This window comes from Xiphophorus hellerii, chromosome 20 (genome assembly GCF_003331165.1).
Source record: "Xiphophorus hellerii strain 12219 chromosome 20, Xiphophorus_hellerii-4.1, whole genome shotgun sequence".
Classification (NCBI taxonomy): Eukaryota; Metazoa; Chordata; class Actinopteri; order Cyprinodontiformes; family Poeciliidae; genus Xiphophorus; species Xiphophorus hellerii.
In genome coordinates this window covers 3,981,194-3,997,310 of record NC_045691.1, presented here as the reverse complement: position 1 = coordinate 3,997,310, position 16,117 = coordinate 3,981,194, and the positions used below count along the sequence as shown (strand labels likewise).

The 16,117-nt window shown below is 43.7% G+C and overlaps 1 protein-coding gene across 2 annotated transcripts; it reads right to left on the bottom strand.

Moving 5' to 3' along the window:
* Positions 1-105: 105 nt before the first annotated feature.
* Positions 106-15,772, bottom strand: pcif1 (phosphorylated CTD interacting factor 1). 2 transcript variants are annotated; one of them, XM_032549453.1, is made up of 16 exons: positions 15,659-15,772; positions 14,201-14,355; positions 14,005-14,129; positions 13,800-13,925; positions 8,635-8,780; positions 8,410-8,564; positions 8,192-8,339; positions 6,854-6,937; positions 6,679-6,778; positions 5,714-5,873; positions 4,502-4,671; positions 3,532-3,618; positions 3,266-3,450; positions 3,100-3,193; positions 2,856-3,031; positions 106-2,017 (listed from the first exon to the last, which is right to left on the bottom strand). In XM_032549453.1, the coding sequence occupies exons 2-16, from the start codon at positions 14,325-14,327 to the stop codon at positions 1,708-1,710; spliced, it is 2,193 nt and encodes a 730-aa protein (XP_032405344.1). In that variant the 5' UTR covers positions 14,328-14,355; positions 15,659-15,772; the 3' UTR covers positions 106-1,707. The 2 variants fall into 2 exon arrangements, with proteins under 2 accessions (XP_032405344.1, XP_032405346.1); XM_032549455.1 differs by having other exon boundaries at positions 8,635-8,768.
* Positions 15,773-16,117: the final 345 nt, after the last annotated feature.

Below are 16,117 nucleotides of genomic sequence, written 5' to 3'. Positions count from 1 at the left end.
TTGAATCACGGGTCAGGCTAGATAAATAAATGAAAAATTAACGGAAGTCCTCAGGAAGATAGAAAGAATGTCTGTGTGTGTGCAGAAGGACGAGGTGACTGGTCGTACTGGGCTGGATATATTTTTACTAGGAGAGAAGCTGCAGGTTTTCTGCAGGCAGTACGAAGGACAGACTGAATTTACACTGAAGCTGGAAGGACCCCGGAGGAGACCACCTAGTCCAGGTCTGAACTTCCTCCAGCGGGTTCATGCAGAGCAGGAGGAGCCCAGCTGTCATACGCGGCTCTACTGTACACACTCATATACATCATAAACACTTTGGTTCGGTTAAAACACACAAACACATTTCATCTCTTTAAAAAGGTTAAATTAGACCAAATAAAAACTGATCAACAGCAAAACATCAACAGACCTCAAATCAGTCCAGCTGTACACTATCTACACACAGACAGGCGCCTGATAGGTCCACCACCAGCCAATCAGAGAGCACTCAGAAGTGGGAGGAGTCAGCTTTCTTCCTATTAAAGATGGACACGTTCAGACAAAACCGGTTTAAACCAGATAAAACTGGTTCTATCCAGATTAATCCAGACTAACCCATCCCTACAGAACCCAGACCTCTTCAGACCAGATTTATCTAGATTAAATCAGAATATACTGGATCTAACAAACATGAACCAGATTACATTAGGTCCAACCAAATCAAAGTAGATCAGACTGGATCTAACCAGATTGTAATGGATCAAAGAAATCAAACCAAATTAAATAAAAAAAATGCTGAACTGAACCAAACTAGATTAGAGAGGTCACCAGATTAAACTGGACTAATTTGGTTTAATTCACACCAGATTAATCAGGTTTAATCCAGATTAACCTGGTGTGAATTAAACTGGATTAGAGTTCACTTGATTAAACTGGATTAAACCAGATTAATCTGGTTATATCCCATCCCAACACAACCCAAATCCCTTCATACCAGATTTATTTGGCCAAAGCCTGTACATACTGGATCTAACAAACATGAACCAGATTAGAGTAGGTCCAAACAAATCAAACTAGATCAGACTGGATCTAACCAGATTGTAATGGATCAAAGAAATCAAAACAAATTTTAAAAAAAAAACTGAACTGAACCAAACTAGATTAGAGAGGTCACCAGATTAAACTGGATTAATTTGGTTTAATTCACACCAGATAAATCTGGTTTAATCCAGATTAATCTGGTATGAATTAAACTGGGTCAGACTAAAGCTCACCTAAACAGCTTGTATTTTCTAATCTCGTGTGAATCACAGAACTGGATTGGGACTGAAAGATCGTTTCCATGACTACTTGTCACAGTTTCAGGATTACCTGATGCCCCGCCCCTCTGCTACCGAGGCCACGCCCCCTGCTATAGGGCCCGGGTCCCAGACATGATAGCTGCCATAACAACCAATTAGGGGACGCCCCTCAGGTGGATTTTACTGCTGGAACTCTGAAGCAGTTCAGACGCTGACATCATTCAGCTTCAGGTGAGCTTCAACCAATCAGAGCAGCCAACAGACTAAAGAGACGTAGTGAAGTTTAAATGAGGCTCCGCCCCCTGATGGCGGTGGTAGATTACCAATAAGAGGTGAGGATGTGCTACAGGTGCTGGTGAGGGACTGGTGATGTTCGTAAACACACATTTACATTAGGGGCGTGGCCTGCAGTGGCCACGCCCCTCTACATCGCAGTGAGCTTGTCCTGAGGGCTGCTACTGCTGCTGCTGCCGTTGTTGTTGCTGTCATGGCCGCCAGGTGACATCATCGCGCTCTGTGTCCTATCAGAGGCCTTAGGGGCGGAGTCTCTGTCTCCAGGGGCGGACTGGGCGGGGCCAGGGGACGACAAGGAGGAAGTGCGAGACAGAGAGGGGCGGTACGCCGCCGTCAGCTCCGCCAGACGCTCCGGAGTCGGAGCCCACTTTCCGAAGCCAGCGTCGTTCTGGAGGAAGAGCACGGCGGTGCCGTGGACGGCCCGGTAGTACATGTCGTCCCTGGAAACAGAACTGGGTCAGAACACGCTTCCCAAAAAACAGAAACAAAAGAGGCAGGGACAGCGCAGTCCAAAAGTATTCATACCCTGCAAGGTTCAAAACCATAATCCTAATCTTTAGGCCAGGACTTTGACTGGACTGTTACAGAACCACACAGTTACCTCCAATCAGCAAAACGGGTTGGTAAACCTAAAAAAAATATTTAAAAAAAAACATTTTCCAAATTACATTTTTTCTTTTTTTTGGACAATATGGATATTTTTTTTCACCTTTGCACCGTTTTATCATTCAGATTGATGCCAGGGCGGCCATGTTGTTGGAAAAGCGTGTTTTGCATCTACTGTTTACTTAGACTTTAAATTCAGGTCAACTCTACCACTGTCATTGCCGGGCTACAATTTTTTATTTTTAATTACGAGGATAAGGTTGTAATATTAGGAGAATAAATAATTTTATAAGAACTCCAACACAAAGGAAATACTTCAACTTTTAACACATCAGCATAAAATTATCAGCAGCTGAATTTTCGAGCAAACTGACCACTAGGTGGCAGTAACCAGACTGGCAGACTGATAGAGCTGCTCTGTTAGACCTTGATAACCAGGAACTGTTATTCTTTGAATTTTACGACGTTCTTCTGGTAAACTTGGGTCTTTATTCTGCTGATATTATAACTTTATAATGGAAAAACTAATTGTAGCCTGGCCCTAATACTTTTTGAAAATCAGAAATAGCCGATTTTGTTTTGATCCAGCTCTATGTTAGGGGTATGAATAAATCTGGACTCAGTATGTCACTCTGCTAAGCCCGCCTGGCCCCATCAAAACCAGAGCGGTACCGCTTGCAGATGTGCTGGCTCCCGGAGCGGTACTCGTGTTCGTAGGCCGGGACGTTCAGCTGGTGCCGCAGGAACCGGCTGGCCTCCATTCGGGTCAGCGCAGGCGTCACTGGGTCGCGCCACTCAGGAACAAAGACGATGAAGGACAGTGGCTCGGAAGACCGATCCAACAGTTCCTGATGGAGACACGGACCAATGAGTCCAGAACCGGCCCGGACCTGGCCCGCAGCGGCCCGGCTCTCACCTCGAAGTGCGTCACCATGGCGTCCATCAGCTCCTCGCAGAACGGCGGGTTGGCTTCGAACGAGCCGCTGACCGGGCTGAAGGACAGGAACGGCCTGAAACACACACAGCGTCAGCGCCGCCCCGATAAGCCCCGCCCACATCACCTGGCCAGGTGAGCGCCTCACCCTCTGGACCCGAAGAAGCCGTCGATGTCGGGGAAGGCGGAGCAGAACTGCTTAAAGTAGCAGTTGAGCGGCGAGGCGAAACACTCGAAGGTGACGCCGAACTGCCGGTTCAATGCCTCAAACACCGCCACCGGCAGCGCCCCCTGCAGGCCGCTGCCCTCGTTAGCACCGCTGCCAAACATCACCTGGACACAAACACACCTAGTTAACGAAGCTGTCACTGCAGAACTACTGGACCGGAACCGGACCGGCTGGAGAACAGTCACCTGGTATCGCTTCAGGAGGCACCAAACTCGGGCCAGGAACTTCTCAAAGCGAGGGTCATCGATGCAGCTGTACCTGTACAGCAGCTCCTGCAGGTGGGACAGGTGAGGACAGTCAGACAGGTGAAGACAGGTGGGGACAGTCAGGCAGGTGAAGACAGGTGGGGACAGTCAGGCAGGTGAAGACAGGGTCCTGTTTTTAGTGAAAACACGAGCAGCAGCAGCATTGTTCTGGAACAGCGGACATTAGTCCTCTGATCCTGGAAACGTTCTTCAGGTGACAGAAGGCCGACTTTGGCACCGTCTTTTTGTAGCTTTGAAGGTTCAGGTCAGAGGTCATCACTACACCCAGATTTATGGTGTGATCTTGAGATCAAGACTCTAGCTTTAGTTTAGCTGTGTGTTTATAAAACTAAAAATTATATAATATCTGAAATTATAGATATAATGTCCTTGGCTTTCATGTTTATTAATCTATTCATTAGTCTTTTGAGCTGCTGTGGAATCAGTAGTTTACGTCGGTCATCTTTGTGAACTCATGCGGCTAAATGGCGACAGCAGAAGTTGGGAAAACATCCAGCCAGCTTGTTGTTTTTATTAAAATAGTATAATTAACATAATCAGTACTTTTTGAGTTCTGCACCTAAAAATTAACCAAAGTATGAAACAAACTAAGATTACTACTATAATGAATAAAACATAAACTAAAACTAAACAATATTTAACTAACAAAAATGAGCAAACACACTTTAAAAACTCATTCAAGCTGAGTTAAACAAACAGAATAAAACTAAACTCTAATGAAAAAATCCCAAACTGTTGTAACTTCAGTTTCTGTTCAGAGGGAGAAAGTATTGGCACCCCCATCATTGATTTAAAGTTCCAGAAACACAATTAATGACCAGACAGAAGGCCTGGAGAGACAGCAGAGTAATCAGATTACTCCCAGTAGTATCCAGATTACAGGACCAACCAGCTTGCTGAAGTGTCCCCGGTTGACCTTAACCATCTCTCCTCTGAAGCGGAGGCAGGCCACGTCGTTCTCGAAGTGCAGCTCCACGCGGGGCAGGGCGGGGGTCGGGATCGACAGCCGGACCGGGTAGCAGTAGACGAGCCGTGACTGGGGCGGCGACGCGCACGTCTCTACAACCACGAGGTCAAACAGGGTCAAACACAAAGTCAGTTTCTTGAGATTATTTGATATCTGTGATGTGAATAATTTATGGCTGAGAGCCTTACTGTTACATATTTTACTGATTGCAGGTTTTTCAGTCCTTTTGACTGAGTAGCTGCTGTTTTGTGTCTGCAAGTATTTTTGCAAGTTTTACGTCTAAATTAAGTGAATTTATTACCAGATCATTTTTCCATTTTGCCAGATCACAGAGTAGCATTTATACCTGAAGTGAAAACTGAACAGCCAATTCAGATGATCGGCCTCATGGATGATCGGTATCGGCAACAAAAAAACCTGATCGGAACGTCATTAATCAAAAGGATACAAAATTTATTTATTTATTGTATTCACATAAATCTGAAGGTTTGGTTTAATGTCTGCGGCTTGGTGCGGTAATATGATCTGTTGGTTGTGATTGGTTGTTATTTCTCAATGTGAATGCAGGATTTAAAAGAAATACTGTGACTGGATGAAAACACCTGGCTGTGATTGGCTGCAGATTTGGCTCATTTACATAAACTTGTTGTAATGTTCTGTTTTAATGAACATCCTGTATGTGTTTTAAAATATTCTACCCAGGTAGGTTTAAAATATTCCACAGTATTTTATGTTATAATGTAATCTTTCTGTACAGTATGCTTACTGTATCCTTAATTCTGTTTTATATATTTTTATTTTTTGGTGATTTCATGCTTTGATTGTCTGGATCTTTTTGTCCTACTTTATTAAGTTACAGAACAGAGACTGAGATAAATGTTAACGCTAAACATTATTTTTCATTCACACAGATTTATACGCTCACATCAGTCTCACTGCGCAATCAACACAAACCTCTAAAAGCTCGACTACCACTCAGCCTTTAAAGATGAGCTTTTAGAGGTTCATGTTGAGGCTTTTATACTCGACACATAAAAATAGAGAGGTATGAAGCTAGCTTAACCCATCACCAAAGTTACCGGTACATTAAAAAACTATTTAGAATAAATAAAAGCAGCTCAGGTGTGTGTGTACCTGTGGAGGGGTCCTGCAGCAGGCTCAGGTGCGTCTGCCTCAGGCGGCGGCTGTATTCGGCCGACAGCTGGTAGATCTTGGAGCAGATTCCTTCCACAGAGTCTTTGGCGACGGCCGTAACATGCGGCCCGCACTGCTGCCTCAGGTGTTCCAGGCGGTCCTGCAGACACAGGCACAGGTGAGACATCGGGGTCGCTGAACCTGTAAGGGGGCGGGGCCTGAGCGTCTGCTTTCAATTAGAAATGTTTGGGTTTTGAAGGTTAATTTTAGGAAAATCTTTTTGTTTCCATAGTTCAGTGATGTCAGTGTTCAGAACGGCCATCTTGTCTATATTACCTTCTAAATCAAGTCAAATCTACAACGGTGTATCAGGGCCAGAATACGATCTTTTATTTTAATTCAGAGAATAAAAGTTGTGCAACGAAGTCGAAATATTACCAGAATAAAGTCCTAATATTAGGAGAATAAGATAATAAATTTATGAGAACTTCTACACTAAAGATAAAAGCTAAAATGATTAAAGTTTGCTGTGAAGTTATACTTTGCAGCAGCAGAACTTTGTAGCGACTGAATCACAACAGAGCTGTTCATATTAATGCATCTCTACAAGTTTTTTATTAAAAATATTTAGACATTAATGTAAAATTCTTTATTTTTTTTATTGCTACATTGTCACAATTAAACAAAAATTATTGTCGCCTGGTCCTGATACACCGTCGTCCAACTCACAGAAGGGATGACTGAAAAAATAAAATAAAATATTTTCTACTGAAAAAAAAAAATAAAATATTTTCTATCATTTGTAATTTTGTTTAAAAAAAAATAAAAATTTAAAATTGGATCTGCTATGAAAAAGTTTATTTCTAAGCTGGATGGTCCAGCTCTAGTTTCAGTGACCTCCTGCTCAGCTCCTGATTGGCTGGTGAAGTCATGTGACAGAAAGTGATGTGATGCTGAGGCGTTACCATGTAGTCCTCCTTGCTGGCAGAGTGATCTCTGCGCAGCCAGTTCATCGTGTCCTCGGCGTTCCACTTCACCACCTTCCTGCTCTCTGGACTCGCATTCCTGCACAGGTCAAAGGTCAGCATGAGCCACACCCACAGCGCCGTCCCACCCTGTGATTGGTCGGCTGGGGCTCACCTGGAGTCGATCATCCTCTTTGCTGCCTCGGCGTATTTAAACAGGAGTTTCCGAGCCTCCTCCTTGTACTTGATACGGGACAACCTGATGGACACAAACGGACCAGAACCGAGTCAATCAGCAGCCACAACCCCACCAAGCTGTATAGACCAGGGGTGTACAAACCTTTGGTCACGTGAGTCAAAATCGTCAGACCAGAAATACTCACTAGTCCTAAAAAATTTTTTTTTTTAAATAATTTTAAAAACTAAAATGACCAAAATGTTGTTGTGACTCTTTGACCTGCTCAACAGTAAACTAAACATGAACTATTTTACCTAAACAAAGTAATCAGATATTTTTACAGAAACAGGATTGTAGATCCAAAACTAATTTTCCCACATTTTCCTGGTTTCCCAGAATAAAATTTAACCACTTTCAAGGTAAATTTTCATAACTTTACAGAAAACCAACTTAGAGATAAAAACTATTTAAAATAACAACAAAAAAAAGACAATTTCAATTTATTGTTATTGAATATCAGCTATAACTGCTATTAATACTTTTTTGTGATAATATTCAGCATTCTAGAGCAGGGACAAGGAGACAAAAATAAAACAAAATGTTATGTTTTGAAATGTTTTCTGTACACCTGACTAGTCTGACAACAAATCTAACAAAAATCCCCCAATTCCAATAACATTGTTTAACATATCAAATACAAGATGATCAATAAGTCATTGAGTCATTAGGAATAATTACGTTAAAATAATTCAAACAAATCCTGTTAAGGTTAATGACCTTCCTGATCAAAGTAAATACTAAAACACAATATGCAAAAAAGTTACAAATATCTTCCCGTTAAGTTTCCTGGCATTTAGCTAATAGAAATAATTCAGGTATTTCTAACTGACATGAACCAGAAAAGTTTATTCTGATTTAACTTCAGACAGCGAGGAAGAAAAATTTGTCTTTTCATGAGGTGTATGTAAATACCTGGTTTCAACTGTAAATAACATTTTCCAAATGTAAGCTTTTAATTAAACTTTATTCCAAAATTGTGTAGTTTGAATATCAAGAACTTTCAAGGACTTTACACAGAAATCAAGAATTTTCCAAACCTTAAAAACACCTCAATGAAATTCAAACATTTTCAAGAATTTTAATCACATTGTGTTGCCTCCTACATTTTTAAAGTAGATTTTAATTTAAAAAGTTGTAGTTTTGTTCTAAATTATTTAATTTATTCCTTTGGTGTGGTCAGCGGGCTGCACAAGATCAGTCCAGAGGCTGTGAATGGCCCGCGAGCCCCACTTTGAGCACCGTTGCCCTATCTGGACCAGGGTTCAGGTTCCCTACCTGATGGGAATGTCGTTCATGACCTCCCGGAACATGGACGGCGAGACGACGGGCTCACACTCGCTGGGCAGCAGCGGGTCCAGGCCTTTATCGATCACCTTCCTCTCCAACAGCCATCGATTGAAGGATTCCCGCGGCGGGTCGATGCCTGAGGCGGACACACACACCACATGATGCGCTCTGTGGGAGCGAGGCGCTGTCAGTGGACACTCGCCTACCTTCTCGCTGGTGGCACAGCTCGTGGTAGTGCTGCCGCAGCTTAGTTACCAGCTGAGCCCGCTGCAGCTCGATCTCGGGGTGCGGCGGCAGGTGATTGGCTGCCGAGCGCTCTCTGATCACCGCGTTGGTCTGGACGTCCAGATCCCAGTAGATCCTGGAACGACAACCCACATGCAGTCACTGAACGCCCCTGCAGGGGAGCGGCGGCGGAGCGGGGCACTCACACGGCCGGTCGGTAGGGGGCCGGCGCCGGGCTGGGCGTGGTGGGCGTCGTCGCTGGAACCTGCTTCTCCTCGGGGGCTGAGCTCCACGGTTTGACTCCAGGTGTGCTGGGAGAGATGGGTGTGGTCGGCTCCACCTGTAAACACAACTGGACTCAGTTACCCATCAGCCACTGCTCCTCAGTCACTGATCACATGACCCAACATGGATGCTTTATTCTAGAGCTGCAATGATTTATTCTTGATCCTTCACAATTAATTTAGTAATCAACTCCAACTCCACTGCAGTAAACAAACTGCAGGGGGTCTTCATATCCTTGTCTGCTTATTCAGGTGGCCAGCAGGAGTCTCTCCACCTCCATGTATCTGTATCTTTCTCTGTAATTATCAGGTTTATTTCCTTAACAAGCTCAGATAGTCAGGTTGAGTATTTCTCCTCTGACAGCCAAACCTGGTCAAAACTTTTACTTTATGACTGGATTTTAGTTGCGTGTCAGAGCAGAACATGGCGCATTTGAGCTATGTTGTACACTTTAAGACAGTTCCTCCCGCCGCTGCTAGCTGGAGGCTAATGGTGCGTTCACACCAAACGCGTCTGGTTTACATTCAAAGTCTACGCGGAGCGTCAGATGCGCTCGACGCGCCAAACGCTCCAGACGGTTTGAAACTCGGCGCAACCGCCCTGGTCGCGCCTCCACAAATGAGTGTAAATCAGACGGATTCTGTTGCGTGTTTCCAGTTACAGAAACCCGTTTCAAAGCACCACTGACTTTTAACATGACGACACGCAAAGCAAAACATGGAAGATAAATCAGCCTGTTTGGATGTACTCACCACCCGGAGCTGGCTTTCAAAGCGCGATCTGGAGAGGAGTCGTTTTTGATTTTCTGTAAACCTGTTCCGATGCTTTCAAATTAATATCCATATTTTGACAGCTCTCTGCTTCTTGTTCAGCCCAGTAAGCTCACACCAACTCATCAGCTTTTAAACGCAGGATCAGTACTGTCCGGATTATCCAGTCATCGTTGCGACTACCGAAGAACATCGAGCTTTTACCGCCTGTGACTCCGCAGGCACCAGATCAGACCCAGATCCAGGTTCTGCTGTTAGCAAGGCTAACGTTTAAGAAGTGGAGAGGGACTGTGGTTCCGTTTTAAAAAAAACAACTTATCTTGGATATTTTCTTCATCACCTCTCTGTCGCGCTTCTCTTTTTCTTTCTCTCCTGCGCTCCGCTGTCATACTTTCTGTTGTCCGCATGGTCAGAAATGTCTCCCTAACCCTGATGCTTTCGCACAAGACCCGCGGTTAGCCGGACATCTTCTCCCGCTCCGAGACACACTGCGCATGTCTCAAGAGCGCGCCGCGAGATACACTGCGCATGTCTCAGAGCGCCGCGAGACACACTGCGCATGTCTCAGAGCGCGCCGCGAGCCAGTTAAAGTTGGGCGACGGCTGGCAGCGGAAACAGAAACACGTAATTAGGAAGTCGCGTTATAAATTTGTATGTTTAGCATCCAGCGAAAACAAAGAAGTTAAATAAACGGGACAATATGCTGGCAATTTAGTGACATTTCCACAGCTGTGGTCCTGAAATAAAATCCCTACGTCAATGTCCGACACCGAGACCGAATGGATCGAGTCCAGAGGAGAACCAGAGAAACACGCACCACAGAAAAAATTGCATTGTTTTGCCCTTGTTTGCAAATTCCGTAACTTTACATGACCTGAAATTAAATTCCATAACTTTTCAAGTCTTCAAAATAGAAAAAATAAAATTCCATGACTTTCCAGGTTTCCCATGACCGGTATGAACCCTGTAAAAAGTGGTGAAATCAACCTTTATTGAAGATAAAGATTTCACAAATCACAAACATGGTTTTAAATATTCTGCTATTAGTTTAGAATAATCCAGTCCAGGTTTGAAGTGTTGTAGTTTTTTTACTGGAGTAGATTAAATATGCTGAAGGTAGTGAAAAATTAAGTGGAATCGCCTCTTAGATATTTCCGGAATCGGAAACAAACTTCAGCTTCGTCTGTTCAGTGAGGGATCCGCATCTTCCTGCTCACGTCTGTGTTTTATTTCAACAGTTTTTGCTTCTGAGGACGCGAGGAACCGGGTGGACGTTTAAAAAACAGCGCGATGATTGTTTTCCGTTTCTAGGCAACCGTGAGATCAGCACCTGAAGGCAACATCGGTCATAGCGGTCGGTCCGCCACCACCATTTTAATATTTCAGCAACAACTCGCTGCCAAATAAAGAACGATTCCGTATTTTACAAGAGGAGTCCTCCCACGTTTTACCCAAAACTAACATTTTGGGTAGAAATGTTAGAAATGAACCGTCAGTTCATCCATCAGCGAATGAACTGACGGTGTAACACAGCCTGCAGTTAGTGTCATGTGCGCCAGAAACTTACAGTTCACCAAGAAATTTATCTCAACTCCATTATCAGATAACATTGTATGCATAACTTACTTTAGAAATAATATCAGCGCTGTGAGTCTTCAGGTGTCGCTTAAGTTTCCTCGAGTTTTGTCCGGCGTTCAAAATCCACACGTGCCGCTGTGTCCCTCAACAATTCAGCTCTTCTTTCAGAAACAGTTCTTCATAGCCTCGTCGGAATAAGTCCATAAATCCTTTCTGGGTTTGCATCCACCAAGTCTCTCCAAGTAATGCGCTGCGTCAATTATGATTAATGAGTTACGTCAGGAGGTGGGCGTGGCCAAACATAGAGAGTCACTGAAATATTTTATCTCCTTATGAAAACTCACAGACATCTTGGCATGTTTTAGTCATCAAATGTTACTTTAGTCATTGTCTCACTATTGTCATAGAAAAGAGGAATCAACAAAATAAAGTCGTTATCCTCATTGTTACCAAAATCAACACTGCCAACATGGCTGCTTTTTTATAAAGGATCAAACATTTAATCGAATCCATTACTGAAGTAATCACCAACTAATTTAGTAATCAGTTGATCGTCAACTGGGGTATACAGACTCAAACAGGCCATTTGCTTTAAGACCAACACCTTGAGAGCAGCACTGAAGACCAAAATGTACAAAAATATAAACATTTTGGGGCGTGCCGTGGTGGCGGAGGGGTTAGCGCGACCCACATTCAGGCAAACGTAGCCTCGACGCGGCTGTCGCGGGTTCGACTCCCGGACCTGACGACGTTTACGCATGTCTTCCCGCCTCTCCTTCCCCTTTCCTGTCAGCCTACTTTGAAAAAAAAAGGGACACTAGAGCCCACAAAAAGACCCCTTGCGGGGCGATAAAAAAAAAAATATATATATATATAAACCTTTTGGATTTAATACAAGAAAAAATCTTAGTAAATCTGTTTTACCAGAATTCCTCTTTTAGCTTCACCTGGTTAAGCGTCTGGTAAAAAAAAAAAGCCCATAATAATCTCCTATTGAGCATCTTAGGCTACCTCATTCTTAATAGGTTAATCCTAAAAATAATCTTCAGATCAGCCCTACACTGTGCTGACCAGTGATGGCAAAGTTACTTTGAAAAAGTAACTTTAATCGGATTACTGATTACTCTTTGAAAAAGTAACTCAGTTAGATTGCTAACTATTGCTAAATCGATTTGGAAAGTAACTAAGTTACATTAAAAGTAACTTTTTTAGTTACTTTCAGCAGCTGCTAACAACAACGCTCCGCCTCCTGTGAAAATTACACTGATCTTTGCCAATACTCAATTGTAAGCTATTTTATAATGGTAACATCAACAAAGTGTCTCCACTGATAAGGATGAACTGAAGAGGAGATTGTTTAATGGTTACAACAATACAAAAAAAAAAACATGAGTAATTTGTGTGGTCCGCTGTTGTCTGGAAAACTCTAAGAAGGATTTTAAAGTCCCGTATTTCCCCCCAGCCTCCAGGTTCTGCGTTACGGCCCTGCGTTTGGTGTCAAAGCGCAGCGCACAGAGCTCCTCCTGCAGCTCCACAACTCACATGGCTGCACAGATTTGTGACACTTATCTTAATATTAATAGTTATAATGGCGTTAAGTTGCCATTATAATTATTGGCAACTACGGACACGTTTATTCGTGGCTGTTTTCACGTTTATTGCGCTGTTCAAATTAGTCTCGATGTTTGCAGTTTTCTGGAGCGCAAGGCGAAGCTCGACGTCATTCAGAGGTAATATATTAACTTGACATTAACAAAGACACAGCGGGACGGATCATCCGGGAAATGATGGACAGGGAGAGCCTGACTAAAACTACCTTAATGACGGATAAATTCTGGGATTTATTATGAGTCTCTGCTTATTTCCAAGACCAAAAAGTAACTTCACGTTCAAAAACGAGCCCAAAAAGGCACAACCCGCCACTCATTAAATTTGCAAGTGACTTAAAAAAAAAAAAAAAGCCCAAAGCCGCTTATAATAATCGGACTTGGCAACAGAAACTCAAAATAGTTCCAGTTTTTCCACCAACAAATTGCGCATCTCCCTCTTCCCTCCATAGTTTACATTTCTGTTGCATAGAGACGTCGGTCACTCGACAAGACGCGTAGAGGAAATACAATTAAATAACAAAAGAAGATAGTAACGCACAGTAACGCAAAGTGATTTCGATAAGTAACTGTAGTCTGACTACTGGATTTGAAATAGCAACGCGTTAGATTACTCGTTACTGAAAAAAGTGGTCCAACGTCTGATATCACTGGTGCTGACATTATATTATTTACCTGCAGATGCATCCTTTGCTACAAATTATCAAGCGTTCACTAAAGGAATGCTGCTGTATGGAACATACAAGCTTAAGCAGTACACTGAAAAATCTGAGGAACGTGCCAATTTTGTAATCCGATTACTCGTCAGAATAATCGATTACTAAAATAATTGCTAGTTGCAGCCAGTATTAATTTTTACAGCAAAGTTTTACTTAGTTTTGATCATTTGACTAAAAAGACATTTAGTTTTAGTTAGAATTTAATCAGAATTGTTTTAGATTGTCTAGTTTTTAAACCACTAATTATAAAAAATTTAGTTGACAAATTTATGTACAATGTAAAAACTTATTCATCAACACAGAAATTCACCATGCTTTTAACCAGTGATGGAAAAATTATCCGAATTTATCCGATTAATGGATAAATAATGGATTATTAAAATAATGGTTAGCTGCAGCCCTTGTTTTTTACCTTTGTTCTTTTGAAACTGTTAGGCCCCGCCCCCTGCTCCTCAGAGCTCCTCCTCTTCCTCTGGCCGTTTCCAAGGTTACCATCTCCTGCCTCTGCAGGAGCTGCGTTCAAACCCAGCGGGTCAGACTGAAACAGATCGATTAGTCATCAGCGCTGCAGCTGATTGGTCGATTGACTGCTAAATCGATTGGTGGCGCAAACTCACGATGACATCATGCTGACCCAGCACAGGCACCTCCCACAGGCTCTGATTGGTGAATCTGTTGAAGTAGTAGGGCCGGTTCTCCCTCCTGGACCAACACTTGGACCATCCAGCCTGGACCAACTCATCTAGCAGGACAAGTGAGACATTAGAGCCGGACACAGGTGATAGAGGGACAAGTCAGAGGACAGGTAGGTACCTGGAAGCTCAGGTGATTTGGAGGTGGTGGACGGAGAAAGGGGCGGTCCGTGAGAGGAGGCGGAGCCAGAGGGTGGCACCATGGTGGCCGCCTCCCCCTTCACAGATCCCTGGCTGTTATTGGACATTTCAGCTGTTCATCACAATCATGTGGACCTGATAGGAAGAGACAGGCTTTCAGAATAAAAGACAGAGGAAGTAAAATGGTCCACACCGTTTTCAGTTAAAAATTAATTGAAGCCAAATGTTTTAATGCAAGAGGAGAAAACTAAAACTAAAAACTCCAATGATTTTTCATCTACAGGTGAATTAATGAACATTCTGGGCATCTTTGGACTTTTAGCTGAATTAAATAAAAAAAAAAAACATCAGATAAAGGTTCAAAGCATGAATGGGGATGATCTATAAATTCATTTATTTTAGGATTTAAAACTGTGAAAACCATATATCATCAACCAGGAAATGCTTCAGTGATTCTCTGATTATAAACATAAAATGCAGTTTCATTATCAGGTTAAACAGAGTGAACATTTCCTCCTGCTGCTCAGCTTCACCTGAACATCAACACGTCTTTCCCTCAGGGGCCCAGGGGGGAATCAAACTCTCAACCTAACTATTGCCATTGCCATCTGATTTTATCCTGATTCTGACGGACTAATCCAGACCACCTGAGTCTGGACCTGCCAGTCTGTCTAAGACTGGAGAACTGAATGGAAGAACGTTCCTTCAGAGAGGACACCTGGTTGATCAGGAGCTGATCGGCACCGATCCATCAGCTCCGGTCGCTTCTGATTCACCAGCAGCCGATCGGTTCTGATCCAGCAGTAGCCGATCAGTTCTGATCCAGCAGTAGCCGATCAGTTCTGATCCAGCAGTAGCCGATCAGTTCTGATCCATCAGCGCCTGATTGGTTCTGTTTAACTAGCAGTAGATCGGTTCTGATCCATCTGATCTTATGTTTCTGTTTGAAGCTTTTCGGTTGTTTTTCTTCTCAGACGCAAGAACGAGCGCCATGGTTACACGCATGCGCGCTGAGAGCCAGCGCAAACAGGGAGGAGGGGGAGGAGGACAACAAAAGGCTGCGGCTGGTGCTCGAAGCCCGCGCTCCGCTATCGGAGACCGCGGCGATTACTACTACTCCGAGGAGCAGCCAAACCGCCTGAAAATGTGCTAAATCTCCGCGGACTGGGCGGCCTGACCCGATAGCTGCTCTGACAGTGGCCAATAGATGATTTTGTCGGACTCTGAACTCCGATCCGCTGCCGCCGCTAAGCTCCAACTCCTCTCAAAGATGGCGGACACGCCCCTGCCACAGCTCTGCGCGCCTTTACCAACATTTCTGCTCCGGAATCTCGACCCTCCGGCTCCGCAGCCCCGGAACCGCCTCCGTCCGTAATACGAAACCTTAAGCCGGCTGTCGGTGTGTTCCTAGGACTCGTACGGGGTCTGCTGCTCTTACCTTGCGTGGTGAAACAGCAGACAGTTGGGGCTTCTCCGCGCTGCTTTTCAGTCGTCCGCTCCGCTCCCTCCCCGCCTGCTCAGACATCTTTACAGGGACCCGGGCACAGTCACTGCGCAGGCGCGGCGACTGACCCGCTTCCGGTTTCGACGTATCTGCTTCCCGGTGCCATGTTGAGGAGGTCAAAGTGTTTAAACCACAGCGAAGTAAAGCCCAGAATAGAATTGAACTGGATTTCAGTCACCAAACTGAGAGAATTAACATAGACCATTTGAAACTAACAGTCCGAGACTTAATGTGTTTATTCCACACCGTATGAAAGAAACGGTTTATTAAAATGACCTCAAATCAGCAATTCATGAGCTGAATACACCTAAATATGTTCAATAGACAAACTTTACTTTCCCGTGAATGTTCAATCTATAAAATAAAGACTAACTGCTTTAACGGTTTTGAGTG